The 17,440-nt window shown below is 33.9% G+C and overlaps 3 protein-coding genes and 1 non-coding gene across 5 annotated transcripts; 3 read left to right on the forward strand and 1 right to left on the reverse strand.

Annotated features, from left to right (window-relative positions):
• Positions 1–367: 367 nt before the first annotated feature.
• Positions 368–4,992, forward strand: LOC104770505 (CBL-interacting serine/threonine-protein kinase 26). Of its 2 annotated transcripts, XM_010494940.2 has the most exons (15): positions 368–655; positions 1,154–1,352; positions 1,452–1,514; positions 1,622–1,693; positions 1,856–1,963; positions 2,047–2,127; positions 2,334–2,387; positions 2,466–2,591; positions 2,674–2,763; positions 3,430–3,552; positions 3,660–3,770; positions 3,958–4,071; positions 4,389–4,445; positions 4,536–4,610; positions 4,707–4,992. In XM_010494940.2, exons 2-15 carry the CDS (start codon positions 1,182–1,184, stop codon positions 4,779–4,781), a joined length of 1,320 nt encoding a protein of 439 aa, XP_010493242.2. In that variant the 5' UTR covers positions 368–655; positions 1,154–1,181; the 3' UTR covers positions 4,782–4,992. The 2 variants fall into 2 exon arrangements, with proteins under 2 accessions (XP_010493242.2, XP_087361966.1); XM_087505840.1 differs by having other exon boundaries at positions 375–655; positions 2,334–2,591.
• Positions 4,993–5,163: 171 nt separating this feature from the next.
• Positions 5,164–5,235, reverse strand: TRNAD-GUC (transfer RNA aspartic acid (anticodon GUC)). Its single transcript has one exon. It is a non-coding gene; the product is annotated as a tRNA-Asp (tRNA).
• A 63-nt stretch (positions 5,236–5,298) lies between these two features.
• LOC104770511 (NAD(P)H-quinone oxidoreductase subunit U, chloroplastic) lies at positions 5,299–6,691 on the forward strand. The gene is made up of 4 exons (XM_010494944.3): positions 5,299–5,688; positions 5,787–5,938; positions 6,185–6,325; positions 6,444–6,691. Exons 1-4 carry the CDS (start codon positions 5,328–5,330, stop codon positions 6,537–6,539), a joined length of 750 nt encoding a protein of 249 aa, XP_010493246.2. The 5' UTR covers positions 5,299–5,327; the 3' UTR covers positions 6,540–6,691.
• Positions 6,692–11,682: 4,991 nt separating this feature from the next.
• Positions 11,683–15,226, forward strand: LOC104770512 (cytokinin dehydrogenase 7). The gene is made up of 4 exons (XM_010494945.3): positions 11,683–12,599; positions 12,692–12,970; positions 13,826–14,088; positions 14,783–15,226. Exons 1-4 carry the CDS (start codon positions 11,886–11,888, stop codon positions 15,090–15,092), a joined length of 1,566 nt encoding a protein of 521 aa, XP_010493247.2. The 5' UTR covers positions 11,683–11,885; the 3' UTR covers positions 15,093–15,226.
• The last annotated feature ends 2,214 nt before the right edge of the window (positions 15,227–17,440 follow it).

Raw genomic sequence — 17,440 nt, forward strand, 5'->3', positions numbered from 1 at the left:
TTTAGGTAAAAATGACCATTTTAAAAAAAAGGTGTATATGGACAATTTTTTTTTTAGTGATCCTTTATTTCCAATTTTCCCATTTTTTATAGGTAAAATATGACATGAAAAGAAGAAACCGTTTATTTAGGTAAGGTCACTAACTCTAGTCAAAATCTTGAATACTCAATCTTTTGTCAATTTGCAACTAATTAACTAAAATTTGATTGACCAAAAAAAGAATAACTTGTGTCTTAAGATTTTTTTCTTTCTTTATTTTCCTACCTTTTAAAGATCTTTACAAAATACAGAAAGAAATAGTGTCCCATACGAAAAATAAAAGGAAGTGGTCATATCTTAGTATAAATGACCTATTATTAATCCCCACACGGTTTGCCATAGAAAAAAATAAAAAAAAATTCCCAAACGAAAATGAGAAATAAATATTTGTTTTTGTCTGTTAGCTACTAAAAAAAAAAAAAAAAATTGGCAATCATCGTATTATTCGTATCTCTCTCTCTCTCTCTGTGTCTCTCGTTATTTCCACCGTCCTCCTCCTCTTCCTTTTGCATCTCTTCTTTCTCTTCCTCCTCCACCAAATTCGATAAGCGAATCCTGCGCCTTAGATTATTATTTTGAACTCTTTGTCATCACTTTTCTCCGCCCAATTTTGCAGGTTTGTTCCGAGATTCTCCTTGTTTTTGCTTCGACGATTTGCGATGAGCAATTCGGTTACTTGAAGAGTTTAAATCACTTATTACGCTTTGAATTTTGAGTATAAAGAGTGCATAAATCAATATATGATGAGTTAAGTCTAGAATCTCGCTTCAATTGTATACCATACGATTATTGGTTTAGTGGAAAAACCTGAAATTTGTTGATTCTATAACTCGTGATTCTCGGGGATTTTAGTCTTTTTTTTTTTTGTTGGGAGCAGTGCAATAAAATGGACGATCGAAATTTCCGGTGCTAGATTTATCAGCTGTTTTTGCGCTTTCTCTTTTGTCGCATATTACTCTCTTTGACGGTTACTTCGTCTTTTTTTTTTTTTTTTGAATTTAGTTTCTGTGGATTGATGATAAGATACGCATTCCTTGTGTTGCCTCTTCTGTTGAATGCTTTTACATGTGCTTTTATTTTTTAATAAATAGCTTTTACATTTTTTTTCTTTCAGAAAACAGCTTTCGAAGATCAAAGGAGTGATGAATCGTGCCAAGGTTCAGCGTCGTGTTGGAAAGTATGAGGTTGGGAAAACGCTTGGACAAGGCACTTTCGCCAAAGTTAGGTGTGCTGTTGATACTGAGACTGGAGAACGCGTTGCTCTCAAGATCCTTGATAAAGAGAAGGTTCTCAAGCATAAGATGGCTGAACAGGTTACTACTACTCACATTCCTTATTAGCATATTTTACCGCTTTTGTCACTTTTTACAAGTTAATGTAATATAGTACGTGTTTGCCTTGCTTTCTTACAGATAAGGAGAGAAATTTCTACTATGAAGTTGATTAACCATCCTAATGTTGTGCGGCTTTATGAGGTTTATCCCCACCACTTTTGCTCAATGTGTCTCCTTTGTCTTGCTTAAGAGTCTTTGTAAGTGAATCAAGATTTGTTGTAAGCTAACTTTTTTGAGGAAATTTCCAGGTTCTGGGGAGTAAGACAAAGATCTATATTGTCCTAGAGTTCGTCACTGGTGGAGAGCTTTTTGACAAAATTGTGAGTTTTCCTTAATAACCCCTTACCTGATCTGTCTTTTAGTTTTGAATCATGTACGCTAAGCTGTAATGAATCTTGATGGATTGTCCTGTCTTTTACAACTGAAAGGTTCTCTTATCTTTGAGTAAGTTTAACCTTTGCATTATGCATAAACTTGTGAAGGTACATGATGGGCGCTTGAAAGAAGAGAACGCACGCAAGTATTTTCAGCAGCTTATTAATGCTGTTGATTACTGCCATAGCAGAGGAGTGTACCACAGGGACTTAAAGGTACGAGACTTTTTGGTTCATGTTGGGCACGAGTTTGCATCAAATTGATGCCTATAACTTATCTTATTTATTTCTCATTGCAGCCAGAAAACTTGCTTCTAGATGCTCAAGGAAATCTCAAAGTCTCTGATTTTGGGTTGAGTGCCTTGTCCCGACAAGTCAGGGTAACCACTAAATATATATATTTTTAGCATCCTTTTGTTTGCCTTAATTCCTACTGATTTGTTCTTGTCCTATTGTAATGAATGTGCCTGTAGGCTGTAGTTCAGCAATGATGTGTTTTATCGTTTATTTTTATATATCTAATCAGCTCTGTAGCACTAATCGTTCTGTAGATTCTTCGCTCATGAAACTTATTTGGTTTTGGCAGGGTGATGGTCTTCTTCACACTGCATGCGGGACGCCAAACTATGCTGCTCCTGAGGTATGCTTAATCATGTGTCTTGTCATGCGGTTGTTGCACCATGTTCTTAATAGCTTCCTTGTTGCTCTTTTCCCCCAGGTTCTTAATGATCAAGGCTATGATGGGGCAACTGCAGACTTGTGGTCCTGTGGAGTGATACTCTTTGTACTACTTGCTGGTTACTTGCCTTTTGAGGATTCTAATCTCATGACGCTGTATAAACGGGTAAGACGTTTTTTCATTTGTGTCAATGCTTCTTCCTTTACCATTATCTGTGATTCTATGTTACAATTTCGTCATTTTTCAGATAATAGATGGTGAATATCATTGTCCTCCTTGGCTCTCTCCTGGTGCTAAGAACCTGATTGTCCGAATCCTTGATCCTAACCCTGTGACTGTAAGTTATTTCAGTTTATCAATGCTTTCAGTTTTAAGTCTATACTTCTTTTGCTTTCTTCTGTCGAACCCACCCCAAGAGTCTCGTCTTGTTTATTCTTAGACTTAGGTTAGGGCTTACCAGGGCTCGGGAAAAATTATGCTTGAACGATTTGAGAGAATATTCAGTACAGTGGCAATTTTATTGTTTGTCTTTTGCTATTTTTAGCATTAGGTTTGAGATCAAATTCATTATACATATTTAGAGAGCATCTTTACTTCCCAACTTGAAAGCATAATTATTGACTTGGAATAATATCTCTAGCGTTGGGTTAACCTGTACGTTTAAAATCATATTAAGGCAGCTGAAGCTCTTGATATGTTAAGTTTCTGTTCAGTGTCATGTTACATTTTGTGTCATATAAATTTTTAAGTTTCCGTTCTTGTTAACTCTTTCTTCTGAGGATATTTACCTGAATGAGCTACTAATGGTAATATCTGCTGGTATCTTAATCATGATATAACTAAGGGATTACTAATGTGTTTTCGTATTTTGGGTTTCGGGGGTTTCCTATTAGAGAAGCTCTTAATAGCAATAGGTTTGTCTTATCTGTCTTTTGCATAATGTAAAACATCCGAGGATCATCTGAAACGGTGGAACTAATTGACTGTGCATTTTACATGACAGCGTATCACAATTCCAGAGGTTCTGAAAGATGCATGGTTCAAGAAAAATTACAAGCCAGCTGTTTTCGAGGAGAAGGAAGAAGCGAACTTGGATGATGTGGAAGCTGTTTTTAAAGATTCAGAAGTGAGTCATATTTGTTTTAGTCTGAGATCTGGACGATGTTTAACTGTCTTTTCGTATTTTCAATTAACTTAAATAAACGTACATAACAGCCTGTGATTTATGAACAGGAGCATCATGTCAGAGAAAAGAAAGAGGAGCAACCAACTCCTATGAATGCCTTTGAGTTGATATCAATGTCGAGAGCTCTGGATCTTGGAAATTTGTTTGAAGAAGAACAGGTATGTCCTTTAGATGAAACATGCTTATTTTCTTAAATCTTTGAGATAACAGTAGTTTAATGTGACATGGCATTATATATTGCAACTTTACTCATGAGTCATGAAGACAGAATATATATAGACCATGTTAGGTCAGTCTTGCCACATTATATTTTCAGTAATGAAGTCTATATCGTTTAACTTGCAGGGATTCAAGCGAGAAACGAGATTTGCAGCTAAAGGTGCTGCTAATGAATTAGTCCAGAAGATTGAAGAAGCTTCTAAGCCTCTCGGTTTCGATATTCAAAAGAAAAACTACAAGGTAAACCGATCTTGTGAAACCCTATTAGTCTTCTTTTTTAGACCCCTTTCTGTTAGAGTTAAGGATCACAAGCACAAGAAAATCCAAAGCTACACAGAATCTTAAATCAAACATGCAATAAATACTAACCTCACAAAGAAATCCTCAAGACCTCTCATATAGTAATTACTAATTAGAGTAGAAATCTAATTAACATATTATACCTATCAGACTTGTTACTCATTTCTTCTGAGGAGTGGAAGTTTCCTTTTTATGGATATCGTATTAATCTAACTATCGTGTCACTTTCACTTAAATCTTGTTACTTTTGTACACAGATGAGACTCGAAAACGTGAATGCTGGAAGGAAGGGTAACCTAAAAGTTGCGACTGAGGTACATACATGACTCTTTCCTTTATCAAATTAGTATCAAAACTGAAATGAAATCAATGAATTGACCTTTTTAATGCATAATTTTTTGTAGATATTTCAAGTATCGCCATCACTTCATATGATTGAAGTCCGGAAAACTAAAGGGGATACACTAGAATTTCACAAGGTAATATATATAGTCACATCCAATTTTTATCACTCTGCGGTGATGAATATCTTTCTAGGACCGTTTCTTACATCGGCTTATCTACTATCTTTTCAGTTCTACAAGAAGCTGTCGACCTCACTTAATGATGTGGTTTGGAAGTCCGGCGAGAGCTCTGGTTTGAGCAAATAAGGAAAGGAGTGGTTCAAAATATGCGATATGTATCATATCCAGCTTTGTCTTTTCTTTTCTGGTACTCTCTTTTATTTTTTTTCAAGACTCGATTCTTTTTAAAATTTAGAGACAAAAAAAACCCATGAGATTGACTCTGTACATATCGAAGCATGTGCAGTACAACAGTAATGTTTATGGTGTTAATATAATTGCCAACAATTGTATCAAATATTTTATGTCCAAATGACTGCTTTTATAACTGGGTTCTCCCAACTATACCGTGGCTTATTATTATATCATTCGAAAACGTTCGAGTTTCAACAATGCTGGTTGAAAAGTAAAATAAGCTCAAACGACACCGTTTCAAAGTAGTTTTTAAAAATACGAAAACCAAAAAAATCGCCGTTGCCGGGGATCGAACCCGGGTCACCCGCGTGACAGGCGGGAATACTTACCACTATACTACAACGACTTTGATGTTAGCTCATCGTCCTTATATTTATTTATTTCTATAACTAAAGTGGGACTTGTATTATTTGTTATCCACATCAACGAGTTTTTTCTATGGTTGTCACATTTTTGTATCCGTTAATCGTTTTATCATTAAGAAAAAAAAATTCGAAAGTTTCTGTGTTCTCTGTGTTATTGCTTGAAGCCATGGCTTCGTTATCGACGATAACTCAACCGTCGTTAGTACACATTCCCGGCGAATCAGTACTCCGTCACGTACCGAGCACGTGCTCTTTCCCGTTGAAGCCAACATCCACCACGAAGCGTATTATATGTTCTCCGGCGAGAAGTTCCGGTGAGGTATCAGCGGAGGCAGAAACAGACGGTGGATCTAGCACCGCCGTGGATGAAGCTCCGAAAGTATCACCATCTTTAATCTCAGCTCTCAACGTCGAACGTGCTCTCCGTGGACTTCGTAATTAATCCCTCTCGATCGTTTCGATTTTTAAGAAATTGTTGTTTTGGTTTGAAGTAAAAAAAAAAAAACTGATGGTGGTTTGAATTAGAATGCAGCAATTACAGATGTAGATCACTATGGACGGCTTGGAGTTTCGAGAAAGTGTTCTTATGATCAGGTTAGAATTGGTTACCAAGATAGAGTTAAGGAGCTAAAGGAACAAGGCCTAGACGACGAACAACTTAAGACCAAGTTGGATCTTGTCAAAGTCAGTATTTCTCATACAACTCAATCTTTTTTCATTTTCACCATATTGTGGGACTTTTTATCTATCTACGTCCAATTTGTGCTTTTTAAGCAACCAACTTATTTGAACATTTTTTTGGAATTAAAGTTGTCGTAAAAAGTAGTCTGACGTTATAACTTTAACTTGACATAATAAGTTCCAACATTAATATCATGTTGTAAGATTCATGGAGAGATATAAAGGAATCTAATCAAGGATGAATTTTAGGAGTCGTATACGATCTTGTCGACCGTGGAAGAAAGAAGAATGTACGATTGGAGTCTAGCCAGAAGCGAAAAAGCAGAGCGGTATGTGTGGCCATTTGAGGTTGACATCATGGAACCGTCCAGGGAAGAACCACCTCCTCAGGTACGTATATAAGTACCGGTTGTTTTGGTCATGTTGAGAACCTTAGAAAATGTAAATTTTGCTTCAATTTAGTTTTTTTCATGTCGAGTTCTTATATGGGAGAGATATGGACGTACAGGAACCGGAAGACGTAGGACCAACGAGGCTTTTGGGATACTTCATTGGGGCATGGCTTGTCCTTGGTATCGCTCTTTCTGTTGCATTCAATCGTTAGCCACATTTCGTTTTTCTTTACATTGTTCTTTCATATCCATTTTCTAGCTCACTTCAAATTCCATGTATATTTTACCCGAATAAGGATTAACAATTAAAAAACCTTATGATGTTTCAAGCTATAACAATGATGTGTGTCTGGGAATTTATGTATCCCCCAGTTTCCTAGTAGTAATGCGTAGGAAAAACTCACTTAAACACGGTACAAAATCTCTATGGAAATATATGCCAAAGTGAGCATATGAGACCGGAAGAAGTTTATCTGGTGGTGGCATAAGTAATTTTTTTATGTACTCTGGAATTTGGATTCACAAGAATTCTAATGTGTGGTAAAGGTGATTAGAGAAAAATAATGACTTCACCTTGCACGGACATATCATTTTTTTTTTTGCTCATTTATATTTACTATTTAAAGCATCAGAAATGCTTTTCTCTAATATTGTTCATTTGTTTGTAACATCATTTCAATTTTTATTTTTGTGTTAATCACAAATATGGGCGTGCCGAGCACTTAGAGTTTATAACATGAAAAATGAAAGTAAAACAATAGAAAAAATCGTGGGAAATGAAGAGATGTAAATTATATATTTTTAAAAAAAATTAAAACGGAGGGGGAGATAAGGTTTGGTTCTCAAACAAACGTCGTCGATCGGGAGTCAATCTATATATTAATGAACAATAAAAAAAATGGTTTAGTTGACGTTAAAGAATGTTTAAGTTCTTGACTTAATTCTAATTAATTAATAAGTCATTGAGATACAAATAATAATACCGTCGTACAGTTTATTTTAGTAACGTAGAAATTTAATTAGCTTACACGACCTGTTTGACTTCAGAATAAACTACTGATCAAAGCTTTTTATAGTTTTTGAAAACGAAGTAAAGCCAATGGCTTTAGTGGCATCGCAAACATTAATTTTTCTTAAAACAAAACTATTCCAATTTTCTTTTCTTTTTTAAATATCAACGAACCCCTAGCAAGACTAACTGTAACTCATAACAATTAGTATGTAATATCTATTGTGAGTTTTCTCAAAAACAATTCCTTTGTGATTATTTTTTCGTTACTCTCCTTTTTTCCTGAATGTAATTACGCCCATATTTCTGTTAAAATAATGCTTTACTAGATGATTAACTGAGATATGCAGAAAATTTGATAATCAAATAAATTGGTAAAAATCTATAGGGAATTGTTTATGTCGTTATATGAAAATAAATCTAACTATGTAATAAATAAGAAAATAACATATGATGCCCGAAAGAAAAAAACATATGCGATGGCTTATGCCGGAATATTTAAAAATTTTAATCATATTCATATTTGCAATAGTTTGATTACAATAAAATGTTTTTATGGTAAAATGCTATCGGCTTTGGAAGTAGTATTTGTAATACTTGAAATAATAAATCTATATAATAATAATAATTTGAATAAATGCCAACAACAGTTGCATATTTTTTCATTAAATAATTTTTTATATTTATTTTGAAAATTATACAGTTGCATTTATTCAATGTAGAGTTGTGTCTTTTACTTTAAAATATCTACATAATATAGTTATTTTGAAAAAAATCATACAGTTGAAATTATAAAGTTATATTTTTTACCATAAAAATCTATATAATAATAATAACAATTTAAATAAATATCAGTAACAATTACCATTTTTCTTTGCAACTGATTCATTATGAATTTTCATCTAACATTTTAAACTTAGATTTGAGTCTTTTTACCATATTATTATTTTATTATAAGTTTTTATTTTGATGGTTATGTTTTTTAAACTCACAGTTATATATGTTTAATATTCATAAAGTTTTAACTGTACTTATTATTTTCTTCATTTGAGATAATTTTTAATTTTATTATTTAGCATATAGTTTCAAATAGTTTTTTTTTTTTTCAACCATTGGGTAACAACAAGCCGGCCCATTAGTCTATTCCCTATATTCGTAGGAAGCGGAACTCAATCCCGGGTGTGATGGTGTCTTTTGCATTAAGAACTTACCGTTGGCCACTGCAATAAGGTCATTTCACTAGTTTCAAATAGTTTTATAATATATAATTTTAAATTTGAAATTTAGTTTAACTTGTTTTGAAATACTTTTTCCGCGATAGGAGTTGAGTCTAGTAAACATAATGTAGTACTTCAAATTTATCTTTTCACATATTGCTCGTTCTTAATTTCCAAAGAACACATACTGAATTCAAAGGGTTAAATAGATGTTGTTAAATTACTTTATTGGACAACAATCCGGAATTACTTAATTTATTTCGGGCGGAATTAGGGAATTGCCCTCCAAGATCTTTATATTATAATGGTTGAGTTGAGTCGGTCACAAACCTTTTTCTTTTCCCTTTTAATACATTACCCAAGTCAGCGAAATTCATTTGATAAAGTTACATTTGCCTGCCCCACGATTATTGTAAAACAATAATAATAAACCCACAATAATTGAAGGTTGTGAATAAGATAGACAAATGTCGTCAATTCTTTTACGTTTACTTAGTATTTTTTTTTTTAACATCATTAACGTTTTACTTTATGCATGAGAAATAAATGGGAATGAGTAGTACAAAAAGTTAGTCAATAATTTCAAATTTTTGTTTTTGATAAAGAAACTAAACTTAAATGTATGGTTTATTACCGGATTAACACAATCTACAGTCGCTCAAGTCTCAACATGTAACTATTTTTACCTAATCTTCTAAACCTTATATGTTTAATAAAATAACATATATAGGACAATTAGTTTTGTTTAAATTCTTATATTTCAGATGTAACTATGGTCAACCACTATAAACATATTAAATAGTAAGAATAAACGATTATACCCTTTAACAAATAAAGAATAATAAATGATTCTTTCACATGTTTAAAAAGTTAATTTAGGAATCGTCACAAAATCTCTTGTTTTTATATGATTAAAAGTCAATGAGATAACACTCACTTAAAAATATTTTAATATATATTGTAAAATTTATTATTTCATAATATGTTAAATTTTGTATATTCATGAATATTCTGATATTCAAAATTGCAAAGCATTTTGCTTCATTTACAGGATAATGAAAGTTTTTTTTTCGTTGCACTAATATCCCAAATGAGATGGTGGATTCAAAGAAGCAATGACCAATTTCTTTGTTTCAAACGAAGAAACATCGCAAACTAGTCAAGTAAAAGTTTCGTTGTTCGGCTACGTTTAGACTGTTATGTCGTTTTCTTTAATTTATTAATCCTTACGTAAGTTATAGTTACTTAATTAGGTAATTAATTAAGGTGGGAGGAGAGGGATTCATCAGGTGGAATGTACTTCTTCTAGAGGTCGAGAAGTTGTGAACACGATTGTATTGGATCTTGTCTTCTTCTAAATAGTAAATTAATTGTGCAATTTGACCCAATATTGGGATTTTTCGTTATCCTAATACTTATATATATATATTAATACTAAGTCCAACTTTGGAATTCTTTAGTTGCATGAATACTCATATATATTATTCTCTATAATTATAAAAAGACATTTTAGATAAATATATAGTGATATTTTTAGACAACACCGAAATCTGATTACAGTTATTTTGGAAAAGCGTAGATAAAAGAACACTTCAAATAATTCAAATCTTTATATTATTGGCATACGAATATAAAAACTTGCTAACGAAATCAAACCATTGAAAAGAGAAAACAACGAGTGGTTTCTTCATAGAACTTAAGAACTGTTCCTCAAGTGAAATTCTAAAAGGTACGTATCTGTTTTTCTGTAGATTTTGTAGACATACGAAAATAAAAATAAAATTGTAATTTTTCCAAAAATTATATTGGAAAACAACTATATATTTTCTTAAACCAGAGCTAGTGATTCTCATCAATCACTAATGATTGCTTATATCCCTAACATCTTCAACCATAGCTAAAATTTCGGGATGGGAATGACACAATGTTATCAATCTATCAACCTCCATAATCTTTTTTACTTTTTGTTGTCCAAAAGTTTTATCAAATAGTTTAGGATCAATGTGTAAACTCCATATTTTGTGTTTAAGTTTTAAAAGATTAGATGAAAAGGAATTAAATATCTTATCTTTCAAAATCCAAACCTATTTTAACTTCATACATAACACTGTTTTTTGTCTCAACAGATAAAATTTTCTGGTTTTATATATAGTGGTAATTTTTTTTTTTTTGTTGGTCAAACTGGTTTATAGTGGTAATCTTAAGTTGATAATTAAATCCAACTACTGACGGTTGAATTTGAACTGTCTTAAAAATTATTAACCAAAAGGAAGATGATAAATTCGAAAGGAAGAATCTCTAAGCATGGTTAGAAGAAAAAAAATTGGAGGTTGTGAAGTGAACCACCATACAATTAAATGGTTTTTGCAACCATTTAGAGTTCGGATTTTTTTTTTTTTCTTTTTTCAAAATAACACTCATTTATAGTATTATCATAAAATAATAAAATCCTCAGAATAAAATTATATTTTATATGTTATGTTATTTTTTTGTGACATTCTTTTACTATTAACAGACTTTGTTAATACTAACTACTCCATTAAACTTAACTGTTTTTCACTTTCATCATCTTTTACTGCATCTTTCCTAATCACCGAAGTCTCTGAGACAATTCTTAACCGTGTTGTATGTAACTGTTGTTTAAATGATATTAATAATTTCAACCCATTAACTTCAGCAAGTGCTCTTATTTGAGGCCAACAATTTCAACTTAAGCTTATTGTGAGTTACGGATGGTGGTAGAAACTAGAAACTCAGCTTCTTCTTGGCTTATTGGAAAAAAAAAACAATAACTACGTCATCTCTCTATAATGCCGTAAGCATACATACATACCAACTTTCTTACACAATAAATTTCATAGATTTTTCCTTTGCTTTCTTTTTTTTTTCTTTTTCGGTACGGGACAGATTTTGAGGATCCTTTAACCATTCTTTTAAGAATGGTTGAAATCTTTTTCTTTTTTCTCTTTTTTATTTCCTTCTTTAGTTAACTCAGTGTTGACAATATTAGGAGACATTTTAATACCAATATCTTCGTTTAAAATTACATTATAAGTTTTTTAAAAGACGTTATTAAAAGTATTGCATTTCAACGGCCGAATGAAATTAAAAAATTCATCACAATTAAATAAAGGGACTCTTAAATAAATTAATAAACAGTCCAAAAGCTATAACCTCAGTCGCTATTTATAGCTAAGCCACACAAGCTTCTCTCTCACCACAGACAAACAAAAAAAGGTTTGGTACCAAAAGCTAAAAGCTTCCATCTACATTAGAGTCTCTCAATTTAGCATTTACACACAATCACATACACACACACACACCAAACAAAAATGATAGCTTACATAGAACCATACTTCTTGGATAACGACGCCGAGGCTGCCTCCGCCGTCACCGCCTCCGTATTATCTACTGATGGCGTTTCTGAGTCACTTGACATCCAAGGAGAAATCCTGTGCGGCGGCGCTGCCGTGGATATCGCCGGGAGAGATTTCGGCGGCATGAACTGTGTGAAGCCACGTGCCGTGGTGAGACCCGTGGGACCGGAGGATATCGCTGGAGCTGTGAAAGCAGCTCTGAGGTCGGATAAACTCACGGTAGCGGCTCGTGGAAACGGTCATTCCATCAACGGCCAAGCCATGGCGGAAGGAGGGCTCGTCGTCGATATGAGTTCCACGGCGGAGAATCATTTCGAGGTGGGGTTTTGTGGTGACACGGCGTACGTCGATGTCTCCGGGGGGGCATTATGGGAAAATGTATTGAAACGGTGCGTTTCGGAGTACGGTTTGGCTCCGAGGTCGTGGACTGATTACCTCGGGCTGACGGTGGGTGGGACGTTGTCCAATGCCGGCGTTAGTGGACAAGCGTTCCGTTACGGACCACAGACGTCGAATGTAACGGAGTTAGACGTCGTAACGGGAAACGGAGACGTCGTCACTTGCTCGGAGGTTGAGAACTCTGAGCTCTTCTTCTCCGTTTTAGGTGGTCTTGGCCAGTTTGGTATCATCACCAGAGCTAGGGTTTTGCTACAGCCAGCTCCAGATATGGTTAGATTAATTTACTTATTTATATATTAATCTCAAATTATATATTTTTTGTATAATATTCCAGTCAAAATAAATATATATATTGTATTTAGGTGAGATGGATAAGAGTAGTATACACCGAGTTCGACGAGTTCACTCGTGACGCCGAGTGGCTAGTGAGTCAGAAGGACGAGTCGTCGTCGTTCGATTACGTGGAAGGGTTCGTGTTCGTCAACGGTGATGACCCGGTCAACGGATGGCCGACTGTTCCGCTCCATCCGGATCACTATTTTGAACCGGCCCGGCTCCCACAATCATCCGGGTCGGTTCTTTATTGCCTCGAACTCGGTCTTCACTACAGAGACTCCGATTCCAACTCAAACGTCGACAAGGTAAAAATAATAATAACTCAAAAACTTTATAACGATTTTTTCAAAAATTCAAGAACCGTTCATCTTTGAATGAATAATGATCCGACGGTGGTGGAAGCTTCTAATGTTCTAGAAACCTTGTTTGACCAAAATTGACCTTAGATGAAGTGTGAAGTTGAATCAAATCAACGGACTCTATTTTCTTTTCCTTTTTTTTTCTAATTCGCTTACAGTCATACGACACGTATTTCATATAGGACCGCATTGAGTTTTCTCGACCTCCATGATTACACCATAAAATTCAATAAAGACATTTAGAAATTTTTTTGGTAATATTTTATAATTAAGGAAATATAATAGGGTGGGAAAAGGGAATTATACAGTCTCTTGTCTGACTGCATAATATGAAACTGACGAGACATTGGGTAATGTATCTTCGATTTTGGATTGTCTGACATCAAAATATATACTCTATATATGTGCTTCTCTCTAATGCCCTTGTCGTAACCACGTTATTACGAATACGACATTTGTCTTCTTCTTTTTTTTTCTTTTTTTTTTCTTTCTTTTCCTTTTTTTCCTTTTTGCTTTTGTTGTCTTTCTCATGAAACCCATATTCTCAGATCACTTGCTTTTTGCTACTACTCAATTATTTAGGTTTAACTTCAATACGTGTGACGTGTCTATTGGTCGTGCGGTATGGGACGTCAAGGGTGAAAATTGTAATTGTAGCATGTAGACGTTCTAAGTAAAAAACATTGATGATTTGATTTCAAACGGTCCCGGCTAAAATCTGGCCATCGTTTTATCCAGAATTATCTCTCAATGTACCAAAACACCCCTGACTGATTCTTTTTTTTTTTGTTGTTTGAGTAGAGGGTGGAGAGATTGATCGGACGGCTACGATTTATTGAAGGATTAAGGTTCGAGGTAGATCTGTCTTACGTTGACTTTTTACTTCGGGTTAAACGGTCCGAGGAGATTGCGAAGGTAATCGGCACGTGGGAAACGCCGCACCCGTGGCTTAACCTCTTTGTGTCGAAGCGAGACATCGGAGAATTTAACCGGACGGTGTTTAAAGAACTTGTCAAGAACGGAGTCAATGGGCCGATGCTAGTGTACCCACTCTTGCGAAGCAGGTGAATATTGCTCTCTCTCTCTCTCTCTCTCTCTCTCTTTCTACATTTTTGGTTAGACAAGGCACCTATCTAAAAGACTAAAACAAGATCGGTCTAGTTAGTTTTTTTCACTGCACGTGTTATTCACGTGTGATGATTAGTCGTGCATGCGTAAACTCTTAAAGGCAACCCACAAGTCAGCGAGACGTGTGATCAACATATTGTCGCGAAACGTGGCACTGGCGCACACGTACGGGTTTTTATAAGTACAAAAAAGTTGGAATATAGTGAGGTCCGTTTAGATTTTGTAGGCGAGATCAAAATACTAAACTAATACGATACCGTATTAGGTATTACGGTTGGGTGGGTGAAGGAGTTGTATTGTAACTGTCGTTAAGGTTAACGTCGTATAGGGAAAGAGTTTCGAAATATGAAAAATCTGTGGGGACAATGATACGCTTCTGAGACCCACTTTGATGTAATTTCTTTTTATTTACTTTTTCTAAAATAGCCTTTTCTACTTTGTAGTTTACCCAAGGGTAGTTTTGTGACTTCAGATATTTTTTACTTTATGTGGAAAATGAGATTTGCTGGTACCAAACTAGTTTTGACGTAAGAAATAAAACCAATCGAGAGGATTAGTGCAAAAGCCCTTAGTGGTGTTTGATATGAATGATTAAACAAGTAATATTGGTCGGATTTTTTTTGTAATCAGGTGGGATGAGCGGACGTCGGTGGAAGTGCCGGAAGGAGAGATATTCTACATAGTGGCATTGCTTCGGTTCGTGCCGCCGTGTACAAAGGTTTCATCGGTTGAGAAACTGGTAGCTCAAAACCAAGATATCGTTCATTGGTGTGTCAGAAATGGAATAGATTTCAAATTATATCTTCCTCATTATAAGTCTCGAGAGGAATGGATTCGCCATTTTGGAAACCGATGGTCGAGATTCGTTGATAGGAAAGCTATGTTTGATCCTATGGCTATCCTTTCACCCGGTCAAAAGATTTTCAATAGGTCTCCTTGACCCCTCATATTGTTTTTTTTTTTTCCTTTTCTTTTGTATTCTTGAGTTTTTGTTTGTGGGCTTAGTGTATGTTTTGTCTGTATTTTCCTTCTTTCAAAGAAAAAAAATAAAAAATCAACTGTTTTTCTTATAAAGGTGGCCTATCAGCCTATCCTATGAGTCATGTCCAGTTATGAAGAACATAACAAGAAAAACGTTCTTATTTTGGTTTAAAATATTATCTTGGAATCTAATTTATCCTTTAATATATGTTGACTCTAGAAATACTAATACTAATGTAATCATTTTTTTTAACCCGTCCATTAAGTGAGAAGATTGTCTAACAATCTTGAATGATGTATGGAACTATGATAGAAAAAAAAGAGATCAAAAGAGACATTGTTGAAAAAAATTGGAGTTTTTGAAGAATTAGGTTGTCGACCTCATTGCTGAAATAAATGTTATTTTGTTTAACACGTTAAAAAAAAATGATTATTCTTTCGTATTGAGGTATCGTATGAATAAAAATTGATTATTCTTTCGAATTGAGGTATATCGTATGAATAAAAAAAACTTATGTGAAAAATGATTATTCTTCACATTTGGATTACGTATCCCTATATTTCCACATAAGTTTCTATACTTCATGACCTCGTTAGATTTCATTAGGATAAGAGATGCATGAGAGAATTGATAGACATTGAAAAGATAGTTTCTTCACATGCTGTCCCACACTAATTAATCCAAAATCTATAAATGGATCAACAAATCAATCACCCACCATCCATATTGGAGCCGGTCCATGATACTATTGTGACTACGACCCTATCTTGGATAATTACTACTAAATTCTTATATATGTCCTATATACTATTCGATTTGGACCGCTCGAATAATATATGCACTTGACGATATGTGACAAACAATTAAAATTTATTATATGATAGAAAACTGAAACTGTTTTTTTTTTTCCAACTTTTATTTAAAAAACTGTGACATGTCATAGACTTTTCCAGTCAAAGTTCAGATTCATATATTGAGTACTGTTGTAACTTGTATAATTCTGTGATGTGATAGCGAAATCTACCAATTTTAAATCGAACAAGAAGTTATATATATATATATATATAAAGATGTCGACGGCAAGCAAATTAGATGATGTCCATATCAATGCCATGTTATATAGCACGCGAGTGGTATTGACAATAGATATGAATTGGTGAGAAAGACGATTTTTAAAAGAAAAAGGAAAGTATGAAACTAATTGATCAAATGTATACAACTTGGTATGTAGGAGATTCTTTACGACTAATGGTGCAACCGTTACATGAATCATGATTGGTATATAGTGTTTCACATATGAATAATTTGAAAAAAAAAACTCAAAAGATGGATCCGTTGATCAGTCACGGAAGGTTTACTTGACTCGTTATTCCATATTACTATCTTTTTTGGTTTGCCATTTTACGAGAGAAAGAAAAGCTAATTAATAAGACTTGTAGATTTGGGGCATCAGATTCTTCTCTTCTTACCACAAAAGAATCAACGAAAAAGGTTTTGAGCTTCACCAACCTTTCTATATATATTATCAAAAAGATAACAATTTTTACATACACACACAATATATTGCTTTTTTTTCCTTTGCTTATATTTTTGTTATTGTTGATAATCATATATATATTTTCGTGTGTTCCTCGTAAGAGATTCTGATTCTTTTGTCTTCTATTTTGCGTTTCCTTTTTGGAAAAAAGCTCACATGCCCATAAAGATAACGTAAAGCTAGTTGGAAGAACCCATAGCTAGATAGATCACTAAAATTAGTTTGCCTGAAAAGAAAACTTCAAATCGACTTTTGGTCTTACATAATACGAAGTAAGAAAGATTTCTGTTAATTAATCTCACTCGGCTGCAAACATACAAAACAAATATATATTTAATCCATCAAACGTGCAGAAAAGAAATATGTGTACATTGTCGCATATATATCGTCGACGTCTCGACGACTAAATACGTAAATATTTTCAATCTAGATAAGTCCCACAGTCACAAGTCACAAAAAGGATATTTAATTTGGTGAAAGAAGCCAATATTTTAACATCTTTTAGTGATGTCATAACTCCCTTTCTTAGAGAACTACAATCTCTGTTCAACAAAGAAAGTGCCCTTTTAAATGAAAAAATGTGAAAACTTGTCGCATGTAAGTGGATAAATCTTCGTATAAAAAAACAAGAAAAAAAAAAAAAGATTTCAAAATTTTGGATTCCGAACCAAAATCTTACTCGATTTTCCCCACTCCCAACAAAAAACATATAATAAATTATTTTTCCTCTAACAACTTTTCTTTTCCCGTTGCTTTTCTATTTGTTTCT

Source organism: Camelina sativa, chromosome 20 (assembly GCF_030686135.1).
Source record: "Camelina sativa cultivar CO46 ecotype springtype chromosome 20, ASM3068613v1".
Lineage (NCBI taxonomy): Eukaryota > Viridiplantae > Streptophyta > Magnoliopsida > Brassicales > Brassicaceae > Camelina > Camelina sativa.

Coding starts and splice junctions, on each gene's coding strand:
- LOC104770512 (XM_010494945.3), top strand. CDS start 11,886: ATGATAGCTTACATAGAACCATACTTCTTGGATAACGACGCCGAGGCT. Junction 12,600..12,691: donor TACAGCCAGCTCCAGATATG/GTTAGATTAATT, acceptor TATTGTATTTAG/GTGAGATGGATAAGAGTAGT. Junction 14,089..14,782: donor TACCCACTCTTGCGAAGCAG/GTGAATATTGCT, acceptor TTTTGTAATCAG/GTGGGATGAGCGGACGTCGG.
- LOC104770505 (XM_087505840.1), top strand. CDS start 1,182: ATGAATCGTGCCAAGGTTCAGCGTCGTGTTGGAAAGTATGAGGTTGGG. Junction 3,553..3,659: donor CTGTTTTTAAAGATTCAGAA/GTGAGTCATATT, acceptor ATTTATGAACAG/GAGCATCATGTCAGAGAAAA. Junction 3,771..3,957: donor ATTTGTTTGAAGAAGAACAG/GTATGTCCTTTA, acceptor TTTAACTTGCAG/GGATTCAAGCGAGAAACGAG.
- LOC104770511 (XM_010494944.3), top strand. CDS start 5,328: ATGGTTGTCACATTTTTGTATCCGTTAATCGTTTTATCATTAAGAAAA. Junction 5,689..5,786: donor ACGTGCTCTCCGTGGACTTC/GTAATTAATCCC, acceptor ATTAGAATGCAG/CAATTACAGATGTAGATCAC. Junction 6,326..6,443: donor GGGAAGAACCACCTCCTCAG/GTACGTATATAA, acceptor ATGGACGTACAG/GAACCGGAAGACGTAGGACC.